The following is a 24,437-nucleotide window of genomic DNA, read 5'->3' on the forward strand; positions in this document are numbered from 1 at the left end:
TGTTGATTATTGGATTTGTTGGCAAACTTGAGGACGACGGGTGTGCACACGTTAAAGTAGTACCTAACAGTAACAGTAGTGCGGTGCGGCGCACGTATCGATAGTGTGTAAGCTTCCATCGCACATAATTACTATTAATAGTGGTGTGATTGGCATGCACGTCGCACCAACTGACAAGTAATAATACTGGTGCGCTCCGCACCAATTTCCCTAGTGTGTAGGCTGCATCGCACCGTTTGACAGCTGTCATTTTCAAATTATGATAGTGGAATATGTCAATGCCAAACTGGACGGCAATGTAGCCAGTTGATGAAATTGCAAAAATGCGGAAGCAGTGCTTTAAGGACGTAGATTCCCAAAGATTTTCAGGCATAAAAGTGTATTATAAAGCTGGTCAAGCAGATCTTGTCAGTAGAAAAAGGCGGCAAATTTGAAAAATGTAGGCGCGAAGGGATATCGTCCTATAGAAAATTTAAATTTCGCGCCTTTTTTTACTGCCAAGATTTGCTTGACCAGCTATATTACCTCAGGCCCTTCATCTACCTCTAAAAAAGCGGACCCACAATAATTTAAATTAAATCTTAAGGTATTCATGGCAAAAATTCGTTGAAAAACACGGAAATATTGGACACTTGGCAACACTGGCACACGTGTGCGGCAGTATGTAAACTAGGATCGCACCGTTTTGACGGTTCGGTGCGATGGTGTGGACTGTGGAAGCCCACGCCAGTACGAGCTATTCCTAGAACCGCTCCAAGGTCGCGATGCGGTGCGAATTTTTGATTTTTTATTTTATTTCAAAATGTCGAACCGGTTGAAAATGATTTAATGTACGAAATTCTGGAAAATGTATCAATAAAGAATTAATTAAACGCATAATTTCTTTTATTTTTTATTTAGTGGATTTTCCAAAACAATAGTACAGTTTTAGGAGTTTTTAAGTTGAGCTCTAGGGGTAAAAAAAATTTGGAGTTGGCAACCCTGGTGGCAGTTGACGTTGTCAACAAACGTCAGTCGACGTCACGTCATTCGATTCGATTGCATTTCGTTGAATCGTGTTGCTGTTATCCGGCTTAAAGTAATATAATTGCTTTAAATTAACACAAATTTGTAATGAACTTATTTTAAATACTTACAAAATGCGGATAACAAATTTAAGACGCGGAAGGATCGCGCGAATGGGTGGTGTATGTGCAATTTTACTGATGCTCATTTACGCTCTACACAAGTGGTCAAATGAAAACGTCGTCAAACAAGAGGATGTAATAGTTTCGGACTCCCTTAGTAATTCTTTCAAATCGCACCATCATGTTTATCCGACCCTGAAAACCGGTAAGTGTATTTTTGTTTTCGCTGAAGTTGAACTGGATAAGTAAATAGTTACAGTTATGTGGCCCAATGGGGTGAGACGCGACGTAAAGGCCGGTTCTCGATCGCATTGTTTTTATTGCCTGCACGACACCAGGCGTGCGATTATGACGATTTTCATTGAAATTATACTAATCAAACTGCATGTAAATTGTTTTTAATTTGATAAAGGTGAACTCAATTCATTATGTACTGAGCTTGGCTTGTAATATATATGGAAAGTGTATGTATTAATTATTACAAAATACATGTTTCAACTGCAAGAATATATATATGAATTAATTACCAAGTAATATAATTATTATTGTCCTGTTACCATAAAATGTTTTCATTCACAGTAGGTAGAATCAAGATGGTAAATCAATGAATGTGTATGAAAAAGAAACTTGTTTATAGGAAATAATCACAGGAAGAAAGTGATACAAACAAAAAAATATTAAAATATTTTGAACCTCCTACTCATATTTTGAAGTTGAACTATTTATCATATACATAAGGGTGCGCTGAGCCCATGTTTACAAATATTGGCATGAGGTTACTACTGAATGTACTATTTATAGTAATATTTAAATTACTATAAAACTGCATTTCATGTTGTGTTCAATACTTAGTTATTATCACCAATTGATGATGGGACTGTCCATACTAAAATTTAGCACACGGTAGTTAATATACCTTCTCCTTATTGGTGTGAGCTTTCAGATCGTTACAACATGTTTGCCCCGGATAATCCTAGCTTATCAGATGGATCCATTAGACATTCCCCAGGTAAAAATATCTTCCAACAGTTCCCTGTGTGAGACCTTGTATTCTTGTATATCTTGTGCTTCATGTAAGTGATATGTAGCAATCATTATAAATATTATATTTATTAAATCCTTATTTTCCTTTAACATATTCTTTGAAGAAACTATTTCTTGTGGGTTTTATTTAAGTACCCTTTAGTTAGTTGACAGTGGCAGATTTGCAGTGTTGGTTGCCCTAAGGCCCCAGGCCCTGTAGTAAGTACTAGCTACCCCTTTCTCAGCCATCATATAGATAGACTGCTAAATTCCGCGCCTAATATGTTGCCACTCTACCCTCGTGCCTACTTGGCCTTAGGGTAAACCTGCCACTGTTAGTGGAGCTGTGTTTGATCTAGAGAAGTTAGTATAAGTAGAAGGGGTTTGTAGCATAAAACCCTTCATTTATTATAGGATTTGCTAACTTGAAATGTACAGGAGAAACAGGGCAAGCAGTAATTTTACTGGTATAATATGTGTCCATGATCATAATATCCTCGTCATGAAATTTCTTTGTGTTACTGTATTCAGGATTATTAGATTTTTGTATAGTATGAACTGTGCTAATTTGTTCCAGATGTGTTGGGTAACTTCGAACCCAAAGCGCGGCGGTCGGTGGTCGGGCCCGGCGAGGAAGGCAAGCCCTACCACATGTCACAGGACCGCGCCAACGACGTGGCCGAGTCGGAGAGCGAGTACGGCATGAACATAGCCGCCTCCGACATGATCGCCATGAACAGGTGAGACCTGTTCTCTATGTGTAACATTTGTAACAAGCCAGTGGCCAGGCCGGGCACGACGGTAAGCCCTTCCACGACATGTCGCACGACCGTGCCAAGGACGTGGCCGAGTCGGAGAGCGAGTATGACATAAACATAGCTGCCCCCAACATTATTGCCATGAATTAATGGAGAAAGTAAACAAAGTTATTTATAGAAGTTTCCAACAGGTTTTGCTATTCACCAAGACTGGTTTGCCAATGTTGTTGGAAATTTGTTTAAGCGTCTATAAATTCTCATATATATTATCTTTTCTGTTGCAATCGTAATATTTCGTATAAGTAATCATGATCAAGGACCTTAATTTTTTCCATAAACTATTTGTATAAACAAAAACAACACTTTTTTATAAACAGGATTTTAATCTTTAAAGCTATTTTACTTTGCAGAAAATATAATCGGTTGGATAATTGTTTTGTAATAAGTACCACGTATAATCCGGTGAAATCGCTATGGTTTGAATACCGTTTATGATTGAAACATTTCACGGTTCCTTATCAGAAACAATGTTCAACGATAGCGTAGCGTACGTTTTTTTGTGGAGCTCTTAAATTTTAACTTATAGGTAGTAAAAAATAATTTGTCCAGGGGTATATAGAATGCCCTAAATTAAAATACCATAAGAAGTATAATGATTTTTCCCAAAAGAAATTATGACATCTGAGGGGCTACCGCGAAAACGGAATTTCGCAAATTGCGGGGATCTTTCTCTTTTACTACAATGAAGGCGTAGGTAATTAGAGTGACAGAGAAAAATGCCCGCAATTTGCGATATACGATTTTCGCGGTAGCCCCTCTGATCTGACACCGTTTGGTTTGTCAATTAGCGTGTTTTTCACTTATAATTACTTGCGCCAGGTGATTACCTTCGTTCGTTCGTTTACAGTTATCTACACGATAGGAGTTAGGTTTTGTTAATACGTCAGCCAGTTCACATGGAACCACATTCAGGATAGTGTGACGTCGCAAGAGGAGGCGTGGTAGGTACCTAATATCCACGTAGCCACAATTGAGCTAATATTTGGTTCGAATATAAAGTATTGCCGACTTTACCATAGGTGAGAGTCAAAACTCAAAGTGTTTGCATTGTGTTAAAGACTACAAAACGATTGTTTACTAAATCTATTTGACGTACGTCAAATGTTTAAATAACAATTACCTAAGTTAGATGATAAACATCATCACTACATCATCATCGCCTATGAAGGTCCAGTTTTGGTCGCTTTGCTCTAAGTCGACGCGCTTTGCTGCCTGTAGGAACGAGTAAAACTACAGGGTGGCCAAATAAGAAGTATACACTTTATTGTTGAAATTTTATTCTATAAAACATAAAAAATATTAAGTATTCCTTGTTAAATATAATATGTAGGGTCAGCAATTACACATGGAAAATAATGTCAGACAAATGTCCACCTCTAGCAGCATGGCAGATGCGAACCCTTTTCATTCTGCTGCACAGCTGTTAAATCAGGCGATCTTGGGGGCCAGTCAATGTCACCGTTTCTCGAAATTAATCGACCGGGAAACGTTATTTTTAATGTTTCTATTGTTTTTAATGATTAAAACACGTTGTTCCGTCATAAAACGCTCCATAATAAATTTGCCGTATCTACACAAACTAATTTTTATGCAATAACTGTCATATTTACCGCCAAAATAAAATGGCGGCAAAAAAAAGTTGTATACCTCTAAGTTGGCCATCCTGTATATATAATTAAAGCAACGTATCTCCCTACAGGTCGATCCCCGACACGCGCTTGGAAGAGTGCAAATACTGGCACTATCCAACAGAGTTGCCCTCTACGTCGGTGATCATTGTGTTCCATAACGAGGGCTTCTCCGTACTGATGCGCACCGTGCACACCGTCATCGATCGCTCGCCGCCGAACATACTGCACGAGGTGGTGCTGGTGAGTACTGCACACTACAAGTACTGGCTCTGCCCGACGGAGCTTCCCTCCACGTTGTGGATCATCAGGTTCCACAATGACGGCTTCTCCAACCCTTATCGACCGCTCGCCGCCGCACATACCTACTGCACGAGGTGGTGCCAATAAAGCGGGGGCAACACCCCTTACTCTTCTAACTTAAGTAACTTCTGCTTCAGAAACTCTTGCTCGATCGCTGTCAATAACATCTTTAGTACTTATGTTGCTTTTTAGGGTTCCGTACCTCAAAAGGAAAAAACGGAACCCTTATAGGATCACTCGTGCGTCTGTCTGTCCGTCCGTCTGTCACAGCCTATTTTCTCCGAAACTATTGGACCAATTAAGTTGAAATTTGGCACACATATGTAAGTTTGTGACCCAAAGACGTACATGTATCGTAAACAAATTAATTTTAAATATGGAGGCTACTTTTGAAGGGTAAAAGAGCAAATTATAAAATATTTTTTTACAAAATATATCGTGTTATATATCAATTGAAAGAGCTCATTTCGAGAATCTCAAATATATTTTTTTTATAATTTTAATATAAATAGTTTAGCAGTTATTCAAGAATATAAACAAAAAAGCGGCCAAGTGCGAGTCGGACTCGCCCATGAAGGGTTCCGTATTGAGGGGATTTATGACGTATTAAAAAAAACTACTTACTAGATCTCGTTCAAACCAATTTTCGGTGGAAGTTTTCATGGTAATGTACATCATATATTTTTTTTAGTTATTTCATTCTCTTATTTTAGAAGTTACAGGGGGGGGGGACACATTTTACCACTTTGGAAGTGTCTCTCGCGCAAACTATTCATTTTAGAAAAAAATGATATTAGAAACCTCAATATCATTTTTGAAGACCTATCCATAGATACCCCACACGTATGGGTTTGATGAATAAAATTTTTTGAGTTTCAGTTCACAGTATGGGGAACCCCCAAAATCTATTGTTTTTTTTCTATTTTTGTGTGAAAATCGTAATGCGATTCACAGAATACATCTACTTACCAAGTTTCAACAGTATAGTTCTTATAGTTTCGGAAAAAAGTGGCTGTGACATACGGACGGACAGACAGACGGACAGACGGACGGACAGACAGACAGACATGACGAATCTATAAGGGTTCCGTTTTTTGCCATTTGGCTACGGAACCCTAAAAATGACCATCCCCCCCCCCCCTTTATCTTTGAAACTACTGGGTCTAAAATTTTGAAAAAAATACACTAAATAGTATAGTTCTTTACCTGTAGATGACAGGAAAACCTATTATAAATGTGCAGTCAAGCGTGAGTCGGACTTAAGTACTTCGTTTTTGATCCGACCGCTACGGGTATTTTAAAGAGATTTTACTCACTTTTCATTAAAAAAACATATTGTTAAAAATACATGTAACGTAAACAAATGAATTTTAAATATGGAGGCCACTTTTGGGGGGTAAAAGAGCAAATTAAAAAAATAAAGTTTTTCAAACTATATCGTGTTACATATCAAATGAACGAGCTCATTTTGAGAATCTCAAATATATATTAACTCACATTTATAGACGGGTCTAACGCGAAATTAAAGTTAAAGCCAATGGATCTACAACTTTAATATTATGTGTAGTGGGTGGTTTGAAAATGTGATGTCTACCCCAAACTTTTTCATACTCTTTTCGTCGGGTAGTTGCACAAATCTCTGTTTTGACATTTTGCTGGGACGTCAGTTAGCCGCGACCATGCCCAGTGAAACCTGTGTCGAAACGTCGGTAAATAAATGTAATGGAATAAATTTCGCGTTAGACCCGTCTATAGATATGAGTTTATATGTGTTCAAAACGCGAAAGTTGTAATCTAAAATATATTATTTTTTTATAATTTTAAGATAAAATAGTTTAGCAGTTATTGAAGAAAATAGGCAAAAAATGACCATCCCCCCCCCCCCTTTTTCTCTGAAACTACTGGCTCTAACATTTTGAAAAAAATACACTTAATAGTTCTTTACCTATAGATGAAAGGAAAACCTATTAAAAATGTGCAGTCAAGCGTGAGTCGGACTTAAGTACTTATATAGTTTTTGATCCGACCCCTACGGGTTTTTTAAAGACATTTTACTCACTTTTCATTAAAAAAAATATTGTTAAAATTTGTGGAATCTACGGAACCCTTGGAACGCGAGTCCGACTCGCACATGGCCGGTTTTTTTTCGTAATATGTAGTAATGATATACGTACAGTTGTTGCCATCCGATATATTGGAGTGGCCAAGCTGTTCACAAAAACCTGAACGACTTTTCAAGACGTTAATGTGCATATTCAGATATTTTTAACAGCTGGCCGCTCCGATGTATCTGATGGCACATGATAAATACGAAGGTTTCTGAGAAAATACGATCCGAGAAAATTATTCACTACTTACACTAGATATGTATAGGTAAATCTAGGTCGTAAAAACTCCTTTTTCTCAATTTCAAAGAAACACATTTAAGTATTCACGTGTTTTATTTCTAGGTGGATGATTATTCCGATAAGGATAACCTGAAGTCAAATCTCGATAACTACATAAAGCGATGGAAAGGCAAAGTGCGTTTAATTCGCAATTCGCAGAGAGAGGGGCTTATCAGAACCCGCTCCAGGGGCGCCCAGGAGGCGACAGGGGATGTTATAGTGTTCCTCGATGCTCATTGCGAGGTCAACGTGAACTGGCTGCCGCCGCTGCTCGCGCCCATTTACCGAGACTACAAGACTATGACCGTCCCAGTTATAGATGGAGTCGACCACAGGACCTTCGAGTACAGGCCCGTGTACGCACACGACACCAACTTCAGAGGCATCTTCGAGTGGGGAATGCTCTACAAAGAAAACGAAGTACCCGACCGAGAAGCCAGCAAACACTCGCACAAATCCGAGCCTTACAAGAGCCCTACACACGCGGGCGGTCTTTTTGCCATAAACAGGAAGTATTTCCTGGAAATCGGAGCATATGACCCCGGTTTATTAGTTTGGGGGGGCGAGAATTTCGAGCTCAGCTTTAAAATTTGGCAGTGCGGCGGCAGCATCGAGTGGGTGCCGTGTTCCAGAGTAGGTCACGTTTACAGAGCATTCATGCCCTACTCGTTTGGCAACTTGGCGAAGAATCGCAAGGGTTCCCTGATAACTATAAACTACAAGAGAGTAATCGAAACGTGGTTCGACGAGGAGCACAAGGAATATTTCTACACTAGAGAGCCGATGGCGAGGTTCTTGGATATGGGGGATATAAGCGAGCAAGTGGCCTTGAAGGAGAAGCTCAAGTGCAAGGACTTCAAGTGGTTCATGGACAACGTGGCGTACGACGTGTACGACAAGTTCCCCAAGCTGCCGAAGAACGTGCGCTGGGGCATGGTGCGCAACAAGGCCGGGAACGTGTGCCTCGACACCATGGGCAAGGCGGCGCCTGCATATATTGGTAAGCTTCATTTTAACTGTAGAGAAATAAGTAAGTTTTCACTCCATACATGGCAATCCTTACTTAAGAATAATAAGTTGTATGGGAGGTATGATTAAACTTATTATTAATCAGTTTTAAACTTGCTTAAAATTAAATGGGGTATTAACCCTCCAAGCAAAAAAAAAGAAAAAGTATAAAGGCGATTCCCGCTGCGCCCGAGTAGAGGCAAAAAAGGACTAATTTAAATAAATAAAAAAAAATTATCAAAGTGTATCATAGTTATTTTTCTCAAAAATGGACGGCAAAGTCGACGTTGCCGGTTAAAAAATTGGTCGCGAAGTGCGTAGTTTATGGTCAGTCAAAAAATTAAAAAGTTAAAAACATTGCAGTCTCGATTTCGGGACTGCGATGTTGCATACAAATTCCATTATTTAACGAGTTCCAAACTTTTTAAAAGTTTAAATGGCCATATCAAATGAAGGCATAGGTCCGTTAAACAGCCAAACAGATGATCAGCACTTATTATTGCAATGTTGGTACCGCGACTATTTAGGTGTCTCAAATAGGTTGACGTATTTTCAGCAGAAAAATACACTTCCATTTTTTTTAAAGGCGGCAAAGCAAATCTTTTAATGGTTTTAGTTTTTTCTGTGAAAATTAAAACGTTACTTCTGTAAAATATTTCTATTTCTTGCACCATTTTTGAGAAAAGCACTATATATGACTCGGCTGGAAGGCTACATGCTGGCTTCGGATTCAGTTAAACGGACTGCCAAGGTCGTCCGTTTAAAACGAATCCTCAGCCAGCATGTAGCTACTTCCGAGCCTCGACAATAATGTACTATTTCGTTACTATCACTTGACATAAGGACAACGTGTAACAGGCACGTCGACATGTCACGGCGCCGGCAACAACCAGCTGTTCCGGCTGAACGCGGCCGGCCAGCTCGGCGTCGGCGAGCGCTGCGTCGAGGCCGACGCCGACAGCGTCAAGCAGGCCATCTGCCGGCTCGGCACCGTCGACGGGCCCTGGAGGTGAGCTAGCGGGTCTCATTGTTGCATGATCAGACCAGCTTTAGGCAATATTGCTAAGGCAAACGTTTTAGATCTTACTTTTGTGTAATAGTAGGATTTAATTTTATTCAGAGACCATAGTAGCCGCCGTGCAGGTCAGGAGCTCGACGACTCAAATAAAAAGCTTAAATTCTTAGTGAACTGATATAATTCTCCAAAGTACTGGTTTACAAAGGTTCTTGCCAAAACGGTTAAATGTAGAAGTGGTGTAGTTATTGTATGAAGGCTGAGGAGAGAGTGATTTGCAATATTTGATCAGTACAAAAGGTGGTTTAAATTTAGGTGCCTCTAATTGGCCGCGATACAAAGTATGTGGAACGCTCCTATTGGTGCTTAAGAAAAAGCTTCCGAATACTAGCCGAGCCCGACGGCCGCGTTTAGCTACTGCATTAGGAATATAGGTATTGAGATTTTATACAAATATAAAGGTTGCGTTCGCAACACATACTTTTATATCCGCAACGCAGGCTTCGTCAGGTAAACACAAATTTACAATCAGCTACAGGCATCGTCACAAAAAAACTACAGCGATAAAATCCGCAACAGGCTTCGTCAACTCACTCTAAAAATACACATTAATAAGAAACAAAAAAAAACCTACAAATAAAATACACCCTCCAACTCACCGCCAGCAGGCAGTGTACCCAGCAGGCTGGCCGCAGTAATAGTTGAGGTACTTTTATTTCCTAAACTTTCTCCTGACCCCGCCTACGAACTTATCTTTGCTACGAAGCAGGAGGTCCCGGGTTCGAATCCCTGTAAGGGCATTTATTTGTGTGTTTATCACGAATATTTGTTTAAGCATGTATATCGGCGCCTATAGTACCCATAGTACAAAATTTTCTTAATTTGGGGCTAGGTTGATCTCTGTAATATTGTCCCCAAATGTAAATTTATAAAAAACTTCTTACGGGATTTAGCCAAGCAACCCCATAAAGTGTCATTCAATAGAACTTGCTATGTAAACAAACCGCCATACTAAAATTGACACTGAATGTCAATTTACTAGTAACTTTAGTCTACATAGTTAGCAAGTTCTATTGAATGACACTTTACACAATTTACGAATGTATTAGTAGGCACACAACAAAACAGTATATTAAAGTAGAAATTTCTTACAACGGATCTTCTCATATAATTATACATTTGCAGGTACGACGAAGAGAACCACCATATAATCCACCGGCTGCACGGCTACTGCCTAACGCTGCAGCCGCACGCGCGCACCCTGGCGCTGGCGCCCTGCGACCCGCGCAACACCTACCAGCAGTGGACCATCACCCACAAAAAGCCCGGCTGGTGATACCCCACACTCTAACTCTAAATACTATACCTATGTGTTCGAGGCCATGCTGACGCGTGCGACGGTGTGAAGCAAAAAAACGAAAAGTGGCCTAAAATGTGCGGCTAAATAGATCTTACTCGTGAACTCTGACAGTTTATCCGGGTGTATCGAATTTCTGGTGCGCTTATTTATCAAGCTGGGAATACACCAGCGGTCGCTATAACTTGAAACGTCTTCACTCCTTTCACCACCGTCCCCTACAGTTGCATTTGAGTAATTTCGCTGCATATATATCTCCTCGGACCTCGTGTTAGTGTGACAACCGCCTTAAAACATATAATGTTACAATATTAAGCTCAGACAGCATATCTTGGTCTCGTTTACCACCCAAACGACTTATTACAACTGGAGGCATTAGTAATCAATCACAAACTTTATATACAGCCTCCTTTTTATTAAATTATGATTTTATGATTGAGATGAGAGAATAGATCTTTAATAATTTTTGTTGCCTTTCGTAGAACTAAACGATTCCTCCTTCTGGCAATGGGCATGGCCTTTTGATTAGACGTGGACTGTTAATGCAAACTGTATGGCCGTGAATGAATGCCACGTCAGTTATTTTAAAACTCCATCGACTGCAGTAACCGAATAAATTAGGTTACAGTGTGCTTAGAATTATTATGTTTTATTTTTGTTCTATACGGTCAGTAATGTCAGAATAAGACAAAAGTTATGAAATGTATGCATTTATTTATTTTTAAATTTAATTAGTCGTGTCACTTGTCAGAGTACATCTCTGAGCTATTATTTTTTATTGTTTTACGGAGATATTGATGCTATGTCTCGTGCTATTCTTATTTCTATTCTCCTAGCCAAGGAAAACGTTTGAAAAGGTAGTTTTAACCCTAGGATGGAACACAAGACACAAACTTACGTATACATTCCCGTAGTTGGGTAAAGACATAATTACCACCTTTTCCCCGCAGTAAATGAAGAACAGACATATATTATTATCTATTAACATTTTAAGCAAATCCTAGCCGATGTATATTTTGCATATGTGTAATTGTGTACCTTGGAGAACACAGATAACTAACTAGTCGTAAGACTTATTGCAACGGGGTTACGTGTAATACTAATAAATTACCCAACAACAATGTACGTTCAATGTTCATTGCTCAATTACTCAGGCTGAGTTGCCGGTCTCTGCGATCGTATTGTAGGTTCTCCTGTAAGAGTATTTAGCTCAGCCCAGAACTACGAGTTATTAGCTGACTGCACTCATGGTCAGTAGCGTAACTATGCAAGTTTTCAAAGGGACAGAGGTTTATTTACCCGTTCGAATTAATGTTTAATATTTTTATTTTATTTGAAAATTATTTAAGTTAACATTTGTGAAACAAACTTGTCATTGTTCGACGTGGCGTACCTTTATAATTTCGTTCTACCATTTTAGAAGTAAATAAATTATTAAAATTGGAGTATGTACCCGAAAAAAAAACACAGTTCGGCGATGTCAGTCACAGTTTGTGTAATCAACTAATCACAATTTAGTAGACGTTTTGACAACGTTACTGAATCGTTATATTTGTATTTAAAACAAATAAAACATTTGATTTACTTTAGGTATAAATGGTTGAGATAGTAAGTACCATTCGTACTTTTATGAAAGTATCGGTTATAACTTATAATATAAAATGCTCACAACTCTCATAAGGTACTTAATAAATTTAAGAAATTCTATGGGTAATACACGCACTATTTATACAGCCAGGGATCATTAGCGCTAAAACAACTCCTATTTTGTAGAATGCTCTTAGCAATCGGTTTATAGGCAACTTTAGCCTATAACAAGTTTATAATTTAACTAGATTGTGTATTTAACAATTAATGCCTAGTTATATCATTATAATAAAATTTATCTTTATTTGACAATTTTCGTGTAGTAAATAGAAGTTATGAATGACTACCTACTTGCCAAAATTTCTTCAAATTTATTAAAGATACCGAGACAGTTCAAAATATTTCATTCCAACCAGGCGTAAAGAGCTGCGTCTTATTTCTTTATTTTACGTTATCTGCGTTATTAAAAGTCTATTTTTTTATTCGGTAGACTAAAATGACATTTCATGTTATGAAATGTTATTTTATGTTCTAATTATGAAATGTCATTTTAGTCTACCAAATAAAAAAACATATTTAAACTACATTTGACTGTCTCTTGCTCATATATTATTATGTATATTGTTTTACTTTCTTATTATGTTGCATATCAATTTAAGTAAATATTCAATTGCAATCACAATATAGCTTCTTTAAAAACGAACAATACGTATAAATGTAAATTTACGGCTCCATTATCGTTTTTTTTTTGTTATATTCTCATTAAAGCTTTATTACTTAGTCTTATTACATTTAGGGTCGGTTACATCAAATTGGCTGAAAACGTCTTCGTAATTCGCCAAAAAGATTAAATATGCTAAAGAAAATATCCGAGTAAAATGTTCATCTTAATCTCCACTTCCACACTTCTTGCACTTATTTAAGCACAGACTTAAATATACCTAGATGACGCAAATGCATCTACTTTGCGTGTCCGAACCCCGACCAAGCGTCGAGGTTGGCCGTCGCTATTGACATTCCACGTGCGCCAGTTGTTGCAGCCGGTAGTCCGTAAAAAAATTAAAAAATGCCTCGTTGCGTGATAATTAACTGCAACAGCCCAAAAATTGCAAGCACCCAAGGGCAAGGACATATTTCCTATGACAGGTAAGTAATTTTAAAATGATTATGCGTAAATTCATTTTAAAACAATTTTTTAAGTATTTCAAGTTGTGATTCTAATAATATACCTAAGTAACTATAGATTAACGTTACAAAACTATATTTACATTACATTGCGCGTTTGCTTTGCGTGTTTGATCTGACGTTGTGAGTTAAGAGACGATGAACTAGCGATACTGTCGCGCATCGCTTCGACTTCGTGGTACAGGCCGTTTATCATTCGTCCGTCAAATTTAGCGACTAGTGTTGTTCGTTCTACCGATCGCTTCTAATAATCGATTTTAATCGATATCGGACAGATTAATGATATATTATTAACTATTAAAAAAAAACTATTAGTAGTTATTGATAAAAAAAAATCATGTCCTGTTATTTTACACGACACTTTTAAAAAGAAGGGTAATTTAACCACATACGATTATATGTCTGCCTACTCTGCCTATACGTTTAGTAGGGTTATAGATTTCTTTTGTGTTAAAAGAAACTTTCATTATTTTTGTTTTCCACATGATCCAGTCATAGATTTTGAAAGTACCAGTTTCATTGAAGGGAAAAGTTGGGAAGAAAATCGTTTGTCTGTTTTTATCATTCGTCTGTCAGAAAATCGATGTCATTCATGACAATCGATTTGTGATTTTTGGCGTGGATCGCGGGGGAGCGGGGAGTGAGCGAGCGAGACCGCAGATATAAAATATATGAGTATGAGCAAGACAGTTGAATCGTAGCGGGGCAGATGGGCATCGGTGTCTTTGAATCGGTTAGGATTTCCCATCACTAAATTGCGGCTGTGACGTCACAGTAGGTGGTAAAAAGTCGGCACGCTTGGTTTCAATACAAATCGTGATATTTGCTTCATCTATGGTATATTTAAGTCTGTGTATTTAACTTAGTTCAGTTCGTTGATCGTGCGTGGTGCAGTGCAACCCACCCTTAGGTACACTGCGCCGAAAACTTTCTACCGAACTCGCCGATTCGATGCAAACGTAACACGGACTTTCAGTCAGATGGAACTTACAACACTCTGTAGGTAGAACATAAAGAAAATTACGTACTTACTTATTATAAAAGTAGACACTAAAATGTTTTTCTAGACTGATTATTTATATATTAACCGTAATCTATTGTCTTCCTTGTATGTATGTATATAATTATGTATTGACGTCGTAAATGTGTAAATTGTCGAGTTGTTAAAACCCATAACCAACCCTTTTTTTGTCAATGGAATAAAATTAAATCACCTATATTTTTGTAAACTGGACACAACTAGGTACCGTATATAATATAAGAAAAGCAGTACCTTAAGTAGGTAGGTACTAAGTTTGTATCTACCAACCATTTTTAATTTAAATATGTAATAAGAAGCAAGTACCTATGTTCGTATTCGTATTTTCACGGAAACATACGAACGTGTCTTGTTATTTCAGTCAGTCTCGGTACAAAAAGTACTGAGGTTGACTGAAGTAGCATGATTTCCGAGAAAATACGATGGAAAACAATTATGCACCACTTACATCAGTATGCCGCCCAACCTTCTCAGTGCCACTTGCACCATTCCACTAACCCTGGGTTAGCAGAGTTTACCCTGGAGTTACCATGGTTACCAGTACAATTTGACACTGAGTTAACGGTTTAACCGCTTAACCTCGGGTTAGTGGGATGGAGCAAGTGGCTCTAAGTGGCAACCATATGAACTGGGGCCCGATTTTTGAAATTCGACCGCTCGATTTCGTGTATTTCGTTCAGTAATATCTCCACTACGAGGCATGTAAATTCTACTAATAGAATTGAAATCGAGTGGTCAATACCACTAGATTCCCAATTTCTATCGCTCGTATTTCAAAAATCAGCATTTCGCCGTTTTCACCGATTTTCGAGTGACGAAATCGAGCGATCGAAATTCAAAAATCGGCCCCCTGGTCCGCCGGAAACACGAATCCTGGCGACCATCAAAGGTCTCGTCACACTGTATATTTCACACCTTTATTGGCGAAAATCTGATGCGTAGGAGCGCACGGCGGAATCCTGTTAAGGTGACTCGCCTCGGTAACAACCTGTATATTTTAAACGTTGGCAACTACCCTAACTTGCCTGGTATCATATGTATACTTTTGTACAAATCCTTAAAAAGATTGTAGCACTGAACTAAGAGTATGTATAAGTCTGTTTATTAATACACATGATTGGAGATAATCTCACAAAAGGTATTACTGTGATTCCGACATTTTTTATATATTTTCAAGGTCGATGTAAATAAATTAATATTTATTGTTTTAATGTCTTTAATCAATTAGATATCCTTAAATTATAATGACACGTATAGAAACGTATGTTAGGGACTTGTGGGATATTTCTATTACATAACTTCTTGAATAAGATACTTGCATAGATGTAATTTTGCATTTTATTTTAAAACGCTATAAATATCCCACAATTTTAAATTACTAAATACATTACTATAAAATATTGACGAGTTTTATCACAATAACATTACAAAAATATTTTTTATAGCTAGATAAAAATAAATTTTGCCATTATCGACCTCGATAATCGTGTTCATAGCTATTTAGCTCTCACATTTAGGTCCATACTCGCAATAGGGGATCAGACCTCGATCAGACCAACGAAAAATACCTAAACATCAAAATAACAGACATCATGTATTTTTTGTTCATGTTTGTACTCGTGTTTGTATCATTTCATTTTTGCGATTTTTGCTCACTTATAAAAAATACAAAGTTTTACTACTAATGAAAAATTAAAACCGACATTATGACGACTTTATTCATTGAAATGTTATACTCACGAATCGAAAGCAACAAAGTGGTTTGAAATGTCTATAGCCAATCCGATCCCCTATTATTCTAAAAATACTTTAAATGTGCCTTGTGTAGAACATAGAACGCTAAGTTAACCATAGTTATGGGGTGGCATACCCTGTGCCGTAATACATCAGCAGTGGAGCTTCTACATCTGGTTAGGTACACTAATTTACAAACATTGATTGTTGCAATCTGTCAGACTCCACCATTCGATGCAATATACATTAGTTGTGCGTATCTATTAATGTTGGTCTCATCAAATTGTTACATTTGTTAATCCTACCCCCTTATTCATAAAACTTTACGGGCCTGATTTAAATTATGTTTTATCCTTTTCTTACAAATACATAAGTCAAAATGATAGATAAGGACAAACGATTATTAGGTAATTGAGGTTTGTAGCGCGTTTATGAATAAAGGGGTATATCTACACAAAAGCGGCAGTACCCACTGATTAATTTCGAATACCTATTAGTACCAATCATTCATCTTAAATGTCAAATTCATAATTCTAACTAAAGTCTATTTTTTATTCGGTAGACTAAAATGACAGTTCATACTATGAGATGACACATGATCTTCATACTATGAAATGTCATTTTAGTCTACCGAATAAAAAAATAGACTTTACACATACTTAACATAAAATTACACGTATAATGTTAAGAAACTAATAACTCTGTAAGCTACAATGACATGTCTTTCAGACGCAAGTTTAACATAGTAATGTTAGAAGATATTCGCGAATGTGTTTAAATTGTACAATTATGAAATACACGACTACGCGCTACGGCATGTCAGCTTTATTAATTACTAGTTTCACTATCTCACTATCAAAAATATATTTTTGACATAGTAACGTTACTACGACAGTTAATTCAAAATCACAGGGCAAATGTACCTACTAAATTACGCGGAAGAGAGTACATTTATAAATAATAACATATACCTACATGACTTAGCACCACATCACTTTAAGAACCAATTTGTAAACAGGCTAAACAGCGCTTCCTCCTTGGCACCTACGTCCACATTATAAAGACGAGCACAAAAAACAGTAAATTTTTCCGTGTATAAAAAAAACTTATTTATCCTCCCAAGGGCCCATCCATAGAAGAAAAATGAAATTTGAACCTGTAGCGTAGGAAATAAGTATGTAGGTGAGGGTGGGGAGGGTCGATCCCTAGGGGACACTTGGTAAACTTCATTTTTAATCAAACCAAACGAGATACAATTTTTTGCGCTGGTAACACTCATTCATTCGTTCCTAACTTCACGTTCTGTCATGGCACTGTATCGGAAAAGTCAGTGGTTCAAAAATGGCGGACGGTGAAAGATTTTCTGCGTACTATATTCAATTTTCGGTAAGCTTTAACTGGATTTATTTTATAATATGAGATGGAAATTATGTTAGTGAGTGTGCTTATTTTATTTGTTGTTTATTGAAGTGATGATTAACTTGGATTACATTGATATACGCGAACACATGTTTCGAGTACGGCACGTTTTATAATCTTACTATGTATGGGGAGACTTTGTCTTTTTCTTCAGGGGAGATATGATTCCGGGATCATGTCACCCCCAAAGCGATCAAGTATACATTGTAATAAATTTACTTACAAAATGATTCATAGAGCTATCATAAATATTTTCTTTTCTTTAGTAAATCATGCCGCAAAAGTACGACCAGAGAAACACTGATTTAAACTTTCAAGGTTTTTGACTCATTATTGTTTATTAAAACGGAATTTAATGGCGTATAATTCAGTTTTTAACTATACAACCGACTCCGAAAACGGAATTATCCCCGTGGCCTTTGAAAAGACTGACTAAAGTTGACATCAACATTTTACGAACTACCCGTACTTGGTCTTTTTTATCAAGTTAAACGTTTTACAGGGGATGTTACTCGGTCGACAAAAAACACTTATAACGATATTTGGTTTTCAACCGGCGATATTTGTTTTTATGGATGAAATGCTATTTCAATGGCTTTCCGACCTTATGTACTATAGAACCGACGGTCCATAGAAAGGATTTTAGGATTATGCAGCTCAAACACCGTCCTCGAAACGTGAGCAGTAAATTTCTAAACTTATTTATTATAGTAAACAATAACGACCAGTGATGGGTAAAAAAATTAAAATTGCTGTAGGTATCTGACGCTAAAAATACCTTCATAAGAACTTTTAAAAAATTAGCTTGTTACAAGAAATTTTATGTTAATAACTTAGATTTTTGTTTTTTTTTTTGTACAAAAATTGATTCCCTATTTTATGTTGTTTTATGGATAATACGATTACATTGTTTTTTAAAAGTATAAGATTATGGATAAATATGTGTTTGATATCTTCATATATTAATTTTCTGTAGATAAAGTGAATAAATTAATGTAGATACTACCCTCGAAATATGACATTGCCACGTAAAATCTTTTTACCAAGTGTCCCCAAATCTGGAAGACTTGATCCCTTCGGCTTAGACATCTGATTACGGGAAATACAACTTCAAAGCATGGAAGATGCAATAGATATATGTTTGCTGTGTATTTTACAAATTATAGATGCATTGCTAATAGCGATCCGAGTTATATAATCAATGAGAATCTGGTATGGGGAGACATGGTAAAAATATGTTTACCATGTGTCCCAAGAACCAGGGTCACTTGATCCCCCTAGGATCAAGGCTCCCGACCAGGGGTAAACAAGTCTCCCTTACATAGGGGACACATGGTAAAAGTCAACAGTATGGGTTTTCATTAAATAATGATCTAATTTATTGCACAAATCTGTTCTAATTCAAACTATTAATGAAGAGATAAATTCTGAGTCGTATGGTCTATAAAGTTTTTCAATACTACAAATAGTTAAGAAAATGTATGCTAAAAACAAAAGGGGTGATCAACCCTCCCCAGTTTCCCCTATGATGAATTTTCTTTGTTTGAAAATTTAAGTACCTACTGAAATAATAGAAATGCAACTCCGTTTCATTTGAACACGATTTAAATTTCATCAAACTTAAGTAAATATTCTACGTAGGACCTTGAGACAGGAGGGTATGTATGAGGAAGGAGGAAGGGCTCACAGTTTAGAAATAGTTTATCTAATCTACATTTTTCCCTGACTACTAATTTAGACTAGTTATTTTAATATTCTTTATTACCTACTCCGGTCACCTCCAGTGTAGGTATCATTTTGAAATACAATAAAAAAATATGAATAATGTCAAAGACAAGAGGACGATCACAGTAGTTTAGCTTACAAAAGTCTTTCCATCCTTTTATAATAAGGATTGAAAAAAATGAGTACTTCCCCAATAATCCTATAACTTATTCAATTATTATAAATCTTATAAATAATTATTTATCAAATAAAATTACAAGACTCCTTAACTTTGCCGATAGTTTACCGTAACATGAATTACGGAAACGACCTAGAGATAACTTATTTTGACTATTTAGGACTAGTAAAATTACAAACGCAAGAAAATTTGAGTGCTTTCCTAATTAATTAACTAAAATAATTACATTTAATTATTTAGGTATGTCTATATGATTACTACCCATTCGTTTAAAGTAGGCCATTACCTTACGGCTCGCTTCCCCGCATCACCTTCTCTAACGCTTTATCCACTCGGCTACCACAGCTTTTACAACTACTTTTATTACTGAAATTTAATACAATCACAAAAAATTAAAACTAAAGTGAGCGTTAAAGAATAAAGTACGTACCTAATTATATTTTCTCGACACTACTAGTAATTGTAACTGTGACGTTATCATGTAACAGTCGCCGACGGCTATCTTGAAGCGAACGGGTAGTATTATATTATATTCCGTACCCTGCGGGAAGAAGCTGATAACTCGAGATATTTTGTTGAAGAAATTAGAACTTTAAATTAAATTATATAAGGTTCAAATTTCTTCCATTTTTTCCCGAGAGTTTCAACTTCTTCCCGCCGTGTACCGAATATGTGACTAAGAACTTTAGATTAGTAATAAGAACAGTTTACCTACTCTTCTATGTAGATGACCTGAAAAAAATACGGAATTTATTCGGAATCGTCAATCTTTAAAGTAAACACAGATATATTTTACAGAAAATTACTTACCTCATACAAGGTCAACAATCATCGGGTGTGCGTATTTTGCCCATACCCAAAATGGCTCTCATATGTTCTACTCTTTCCTTTAGTTCCTGAAAATACATACAAATAAAAATGTCAATGCTACGCTTAGAATAGAAGTATTAGAACTATACTATACATATCATCATCTTCCTCGCGTTGTCCCGGCATTTTGCCACGGCTCATGGGAGCCTGGGGTCCGCTTGGCAACTAATCCCAGTAATTGGCGTGGGCACTAGTTTTACGAAAGCGACTGCCATCTGACCTTCCAACCCAGAGGGTAAACTAGGCCCGTATTGGGATTAGTCCGGTTTCCTCACGATGTTTTCCTTCACCGAAAAGCGACTGGTAAATATCAAATGATATTTCGTACATAAGTTCCGAAAAACTCATTGGTACGAGCCGGGGTTCGAACCTGCGACCTCCGGATTGCAAGTCGCACGCTCTTACCGCTAGGCCACCAGCCACCAGCGCAGAACTATACTATACATATACTAGTAGATTGCCCGAACTGAAAACTCGCGGTTCGCCAAAAACTATAGTATTAGAGAGTGTACCTATTTACAGACATCTACTTCTAGGTAGGTATTTAATTTTCGGCGCGATGGATTAAAAAATGTGCAAATTCAAGATGATTTATACTAACGGCCCTTTCAGGTTCTCTTAAAGTCTATTTTTTTATTCGGTAGACTAAAATGACATTTCATAGTATGAACATAAAATGTCATTTCATACTATGAAATGTCATTTTAGTCTACCGAATAAAAAAATAGACTTTAGGTACATCAATTCAGATTCCTATTCAGGAGCCTTTCGAATCCTCAGATTTGTATGCATAATAAATTACCTGCTGCTTTTTTAGACACATTTCAGCACTCGGCCGTCTCCACATCTTTTCAGTTTCGATTTCTTTTAGCAGAGCAACGCGCTTCCTCATTGCGTCCTCAAGTGAAGCCTGGAAAACATTTGAATGACAAAATTGTTATTGTGTAACTTCAACTGTACCTACCTACTAGCTAGAATATCCTAAAGAAACATGAGTGTAACAAGTGACGAAGGATATAATTTCTTTAAGGTTGTACCTATTTTTATGGTTCTACCTCAAAACGAAAAACTGGCCAAGCCTTCAATTGATTTTACAACCTCTTTGTTGGCAAACCACTGTCACACCCACCGCTGGACTAGGGCATGCTCCCGGGAATTCCCGGTTCTCATATTCCCGGGAATTTTATAGTGTCAAAAGAACCGGTACTGAAGACCCGGTACCGGTACTTCCCGGTTCTCATCATATGACTATTTATTCCCATTTCAATAGTAGTAATGTTTTAGTACTTTAGCTCGAGATATTATATAACATTTAATAATGGTGCTATGAAACGGGGGACCCAAATAACCCGACAAAGTAACCTAGTAAAGTAGACATTTGTGCAAGCAGGCGGTGCCGTCATAGTGCTGAGTGCATCGACTACGCTACAGCCGTGTGGCTCGGCCCAGGCGAAGGCAAAGTGTGCCGGTTAATTTCGTAAAATAGGTTGCAACGCCAATTAAGTGTTTGTTTATAATAAAATAAGTGATTTATTAATTCTTATGCAATTATTTATATGAAAATAAGTCATTCATAAAGATTGTACGCTAACACAAACAATTTCTTAAAAGTAATCAAAAGATGCCTGAGAGCCGGGAAATGAAATTCTTGGTACCGGGACCGGTACTGCATGCCCTACGCTGGACAGCTGCCAGGCGCGCGGATTAATTAATAATGATAGTATGGCACACTAAATAGAGGGATTTCGTTGCTCTATAAATGGCAAACCTATTTCCGTAGCTGCTCTTAGACTAATAAATAAAACATTGTTTGAAAACTATCCCTAAGATGACTATTAGATACTCACTTTGACGTCCGCAAGGCTTCGAGCAGCATTTTTACTCAACTGCATCACCTGCAGATAATCCGCCGTGACGCTTTCCCGACGTTTTCGGGCTTCCTCTAGTTGTGATCGGACGCGGTCTCTGTCTCGAATACTGGCCGCCACTAAAATATACAAAAAAAAAGAATTAAAAAAGACATTTAGAAGACTGATACAGTCTGATCGGAAAGAGAAGAGTCATGGAATGTATTGGGCCCCATACATTCCAAAAGACTCTAGTGGTGATAGTGAATTTAACACACAGTCGAGTTCCATCAATATTTAGCGCCATCTATTGAAGGGAAGCTGACGTAGGTAGGTATTATCTTTAGCGATGAACAAAATGGGTGGAACATGATATGTGGTGGAACTAAATGAGACAATACTTCAAAATAACTCAACTTCCGTTCACTATTAGATAGTGTTGCGCTACTAGAATCCGAAAGCAGTGGTCTAAACGCCAAACCACAAAATAAATAATAGTACTAAGTACAGAAGACTCACTCTCTAACAAAACGCGTCTGTTACGATCAGCACAGATATGGCCGCTAGGTGGCGACAGCGCCACGCGCGGCTTATGGCTTTCCCCAAAATTGGGGCCGAAACGGATGTACTTTTAGCTACCTGTGTAGCAAAGCGACGAAATCGCGGAGTGAGACACGCCTGGCCGAACACAATGAATGGGAACTCGGACCGGCTGCGTTAGTGACGCCATCTGGTAATAAGGTGGGAACTTTCATAGTTCACTGCTGACTAATGGCTCCTCTATACGATGGGCCAACGCCGGCCACTCCAAGGGACGCAGCCATGCGGTAGAATGAGATAGCAATATCACTTGCTCCCTCTAACGCATAAATGCGTCCCTTGGAGTGGCCGGCGTTGGCCCATCGTGTAGAGGAGCCATATTATAACGTTGATCGGTCCGTCAACTGTGGTTGGTGCAACTGGCCTATGGATCTGATAAAGATGACGTCTAAGTATAAGTACTTACTAAATCCAACTTTTGACACGTGTGATTTTTAAACTCCATCCTGATTTTCTACTTGAATTCAAATAAAATGTTAATACATTTCTAATAGTAATAATATGCTTAATTACCCATAGCTGCACACATATTCTGCCTTTCCACAAGCTCATAACTCATAACCTGCAGCGGAGTTCGCTCCTCAGTCACTGTTTCTTCTTCCACATCCTTAAATATAAACAATAAATTATAAACAACAACATACAGTCAGCAGAAATAGTTGCTAAGCGGACGAGGTGTACAAAATTACCTTGACACGCTCTTATTTCTTAACAATAAAGTCGCGTCTAGATCATTTTGAACACCCAGTCCGCTTAGCAACTTTGCTGCTGACTGTCTGCGTGTTATTTTACTATTTGAGATTTAAACTTTAAAGTTATGTTAGATCTATTTAAATATAGGCAATTAGGTAGGTACACATCCTACCGTCAACAATAGACTTTATGGCCATAGAACAATAATAATTGTATACCTATCGTTATTATTGCAAAAGTTCTAGTTATTAAAATAACATGCACATTATTTCGCTCAAAATGAAACTTACGATGATTTCCACCGTGCTATCTGGTTCGCAGGTATCCATTTCCACGTCAATAATATTTGCCATCACTAAAACTATTATCACACTGTTTTGAACTAATTCTAAGGGAACAGACAAGCGCACCGTGTAAGACACAACTTTGTAATGAGCAGTGCAAAACGCCGGCCGGCTCCAGATTAAGCATTAATTGTTAGTGGGGAGGGGTAGTTTTGTAACTGTGTTTGTGTCTTGCCAGTAATTCATTATGGCACTAATCTCTTTTGTAATAAAGTGCCAAATTGCATGGCATTTAAGGCAGGTAAAATCATAAAGAACCTCTTTTTACAAGCTTTTTCTACAAGTCAATAGGTACATGGTGTTTTAAGAGATTAATGTGGCATGAACACTTACATACTTTACAGACAGGTTGGCGTCTGGGACATTTAAGTTCTTTCTTTTAATTTAGTAAGTAGGTATACCTACCTAATTAATATAATTATTCCTGGTATTTAGATGATACCTAGTTACCTAATACAGTATGCACGTTTGTATAATCTTGCTATTTAATTATTACTTAATCCTTACGGCGAACTATAGATTATAATTATAGAATAGTTGTTGAAACCCT

General features: G+C 37.4%; 2 protein-coding genes across 2 annotated transcripts; one reads left to right on the forward strand and one right to left on the reverse strand.

Annotated features, from left to right (window-relative positions):
- The first annotated feature begins 1,007 nt into the window (after positions 1-1,007).
- LOC134648803 (N-acetylgalactosaminyltransferase 7) lies at positions 1,008-10,768 on the forward strand. The gene is made up of 6 exons (XM_063503365.1): positions 1,008-1,332; positions 2,728-2,890; positions 4,668-4,839; positions 7,350-8,286; positions 9,153-9,303; positions 10,495-10,768. Exons 1-6 carry the CDS (start codon positions 1,140-1,142, stop codon positions 10,643-10,645), a joined length of 1,767 nt encoding a protein of 588 aa, XP_063359435.1. The 5' UTR covers positions 1,008-1,139; the 3' UTR covers positions 10,646-10,768.
- A 9,579-nt stretch (positions 10,769-20,347) lies between these two features.
- LOC134653494 (uncharacterized) lies at positions 20,348-24,147 on the reverse strand. The gene is made up of 5 exons (XM_063508865.1): positions 23,834-24,147; positions 23,364-23,457; positions 22,251-22,390; positions 21,206-21,313; positions 20,348-20,429 (listed from the first exon to the last, which is right to left on the reverse strand). The coding sequence occupies exons 1-5, from the start codon at positions 23,894-23,896 to the stop codon at positions 20,355-20,357; spliced, it is 480 nt and encodes a 159-aa protein (XP_063364935.1). The 5' UTR covers positions 23,897-24,147; the 3' UTR covers positions 20,348-20,354.
- Positions 24,148-24,437: the final 290 nt, after the last annotated feature.

This window comes from Cydia amplana, chromosome 1 (assembly GCF_948474715.1).
Source record: "Cydia amplana chromosome 1, ilCydAmpl1.1, whole genome shotgun sequence".
Taxonomy (NCBI): Eukaryota; Metazoa; Arthropoda; class Insecta; order Lepidoptera; family Tortricidae; genus Cydia; species Cydia amplana.

What these genes read in the sequence shown, in the direction of transcription:
- LOC134648803 (XM_063503365.1), top strand. Translation starts at nt 1,140, where the DNA reads ATGCGGATAACAAATTTAAGACGCGGAAGGATCGCGCGAATGGGTGGT. An exon ending in TACTGCACGAGGTGGTGCTG is followed by an intron (nt 4,840 to 7,349) that starts GTGAGTACTGCA and finishes TTTTATTTCTAG; the next exon opens with GTGGATGATTATTCCGATAA. An exon ending in ACCGTCGACGGGCCCTGGAG is followed by an intron (nt 9,304 to 10,494) that starts GTGAGCTAGCGG and finishes ATACATTTGCAG; the next exon opens with GTACGACGAAGAGAACCACC.
- LOC134653494 (XM_063508865.1), bottom strand. Translation starts at nt 23,896, where the DNA reads ATGGCAAATATTATTGACGTGGAAATGGATACCTGCGAACCAGATAGC. An exon ending in ATAGCACGGTGGAAATCATC is followed by an intron (nt 23,458 to 23,833) that starts GTAAGTTTCATT and finishes TTTATATTTAAG; the next exon opens with GATGTGGAAGAAGAAACAGT. An exon ending in TGTGTCTAAAAAAGCAGCAG is followed by an intron (nt 20,430 to 21,205) that starts GTAATTTATTAT and finishes ATGTATTTTCAG; the next exon opens with GAACTAAAGGAAAGAGTAGA.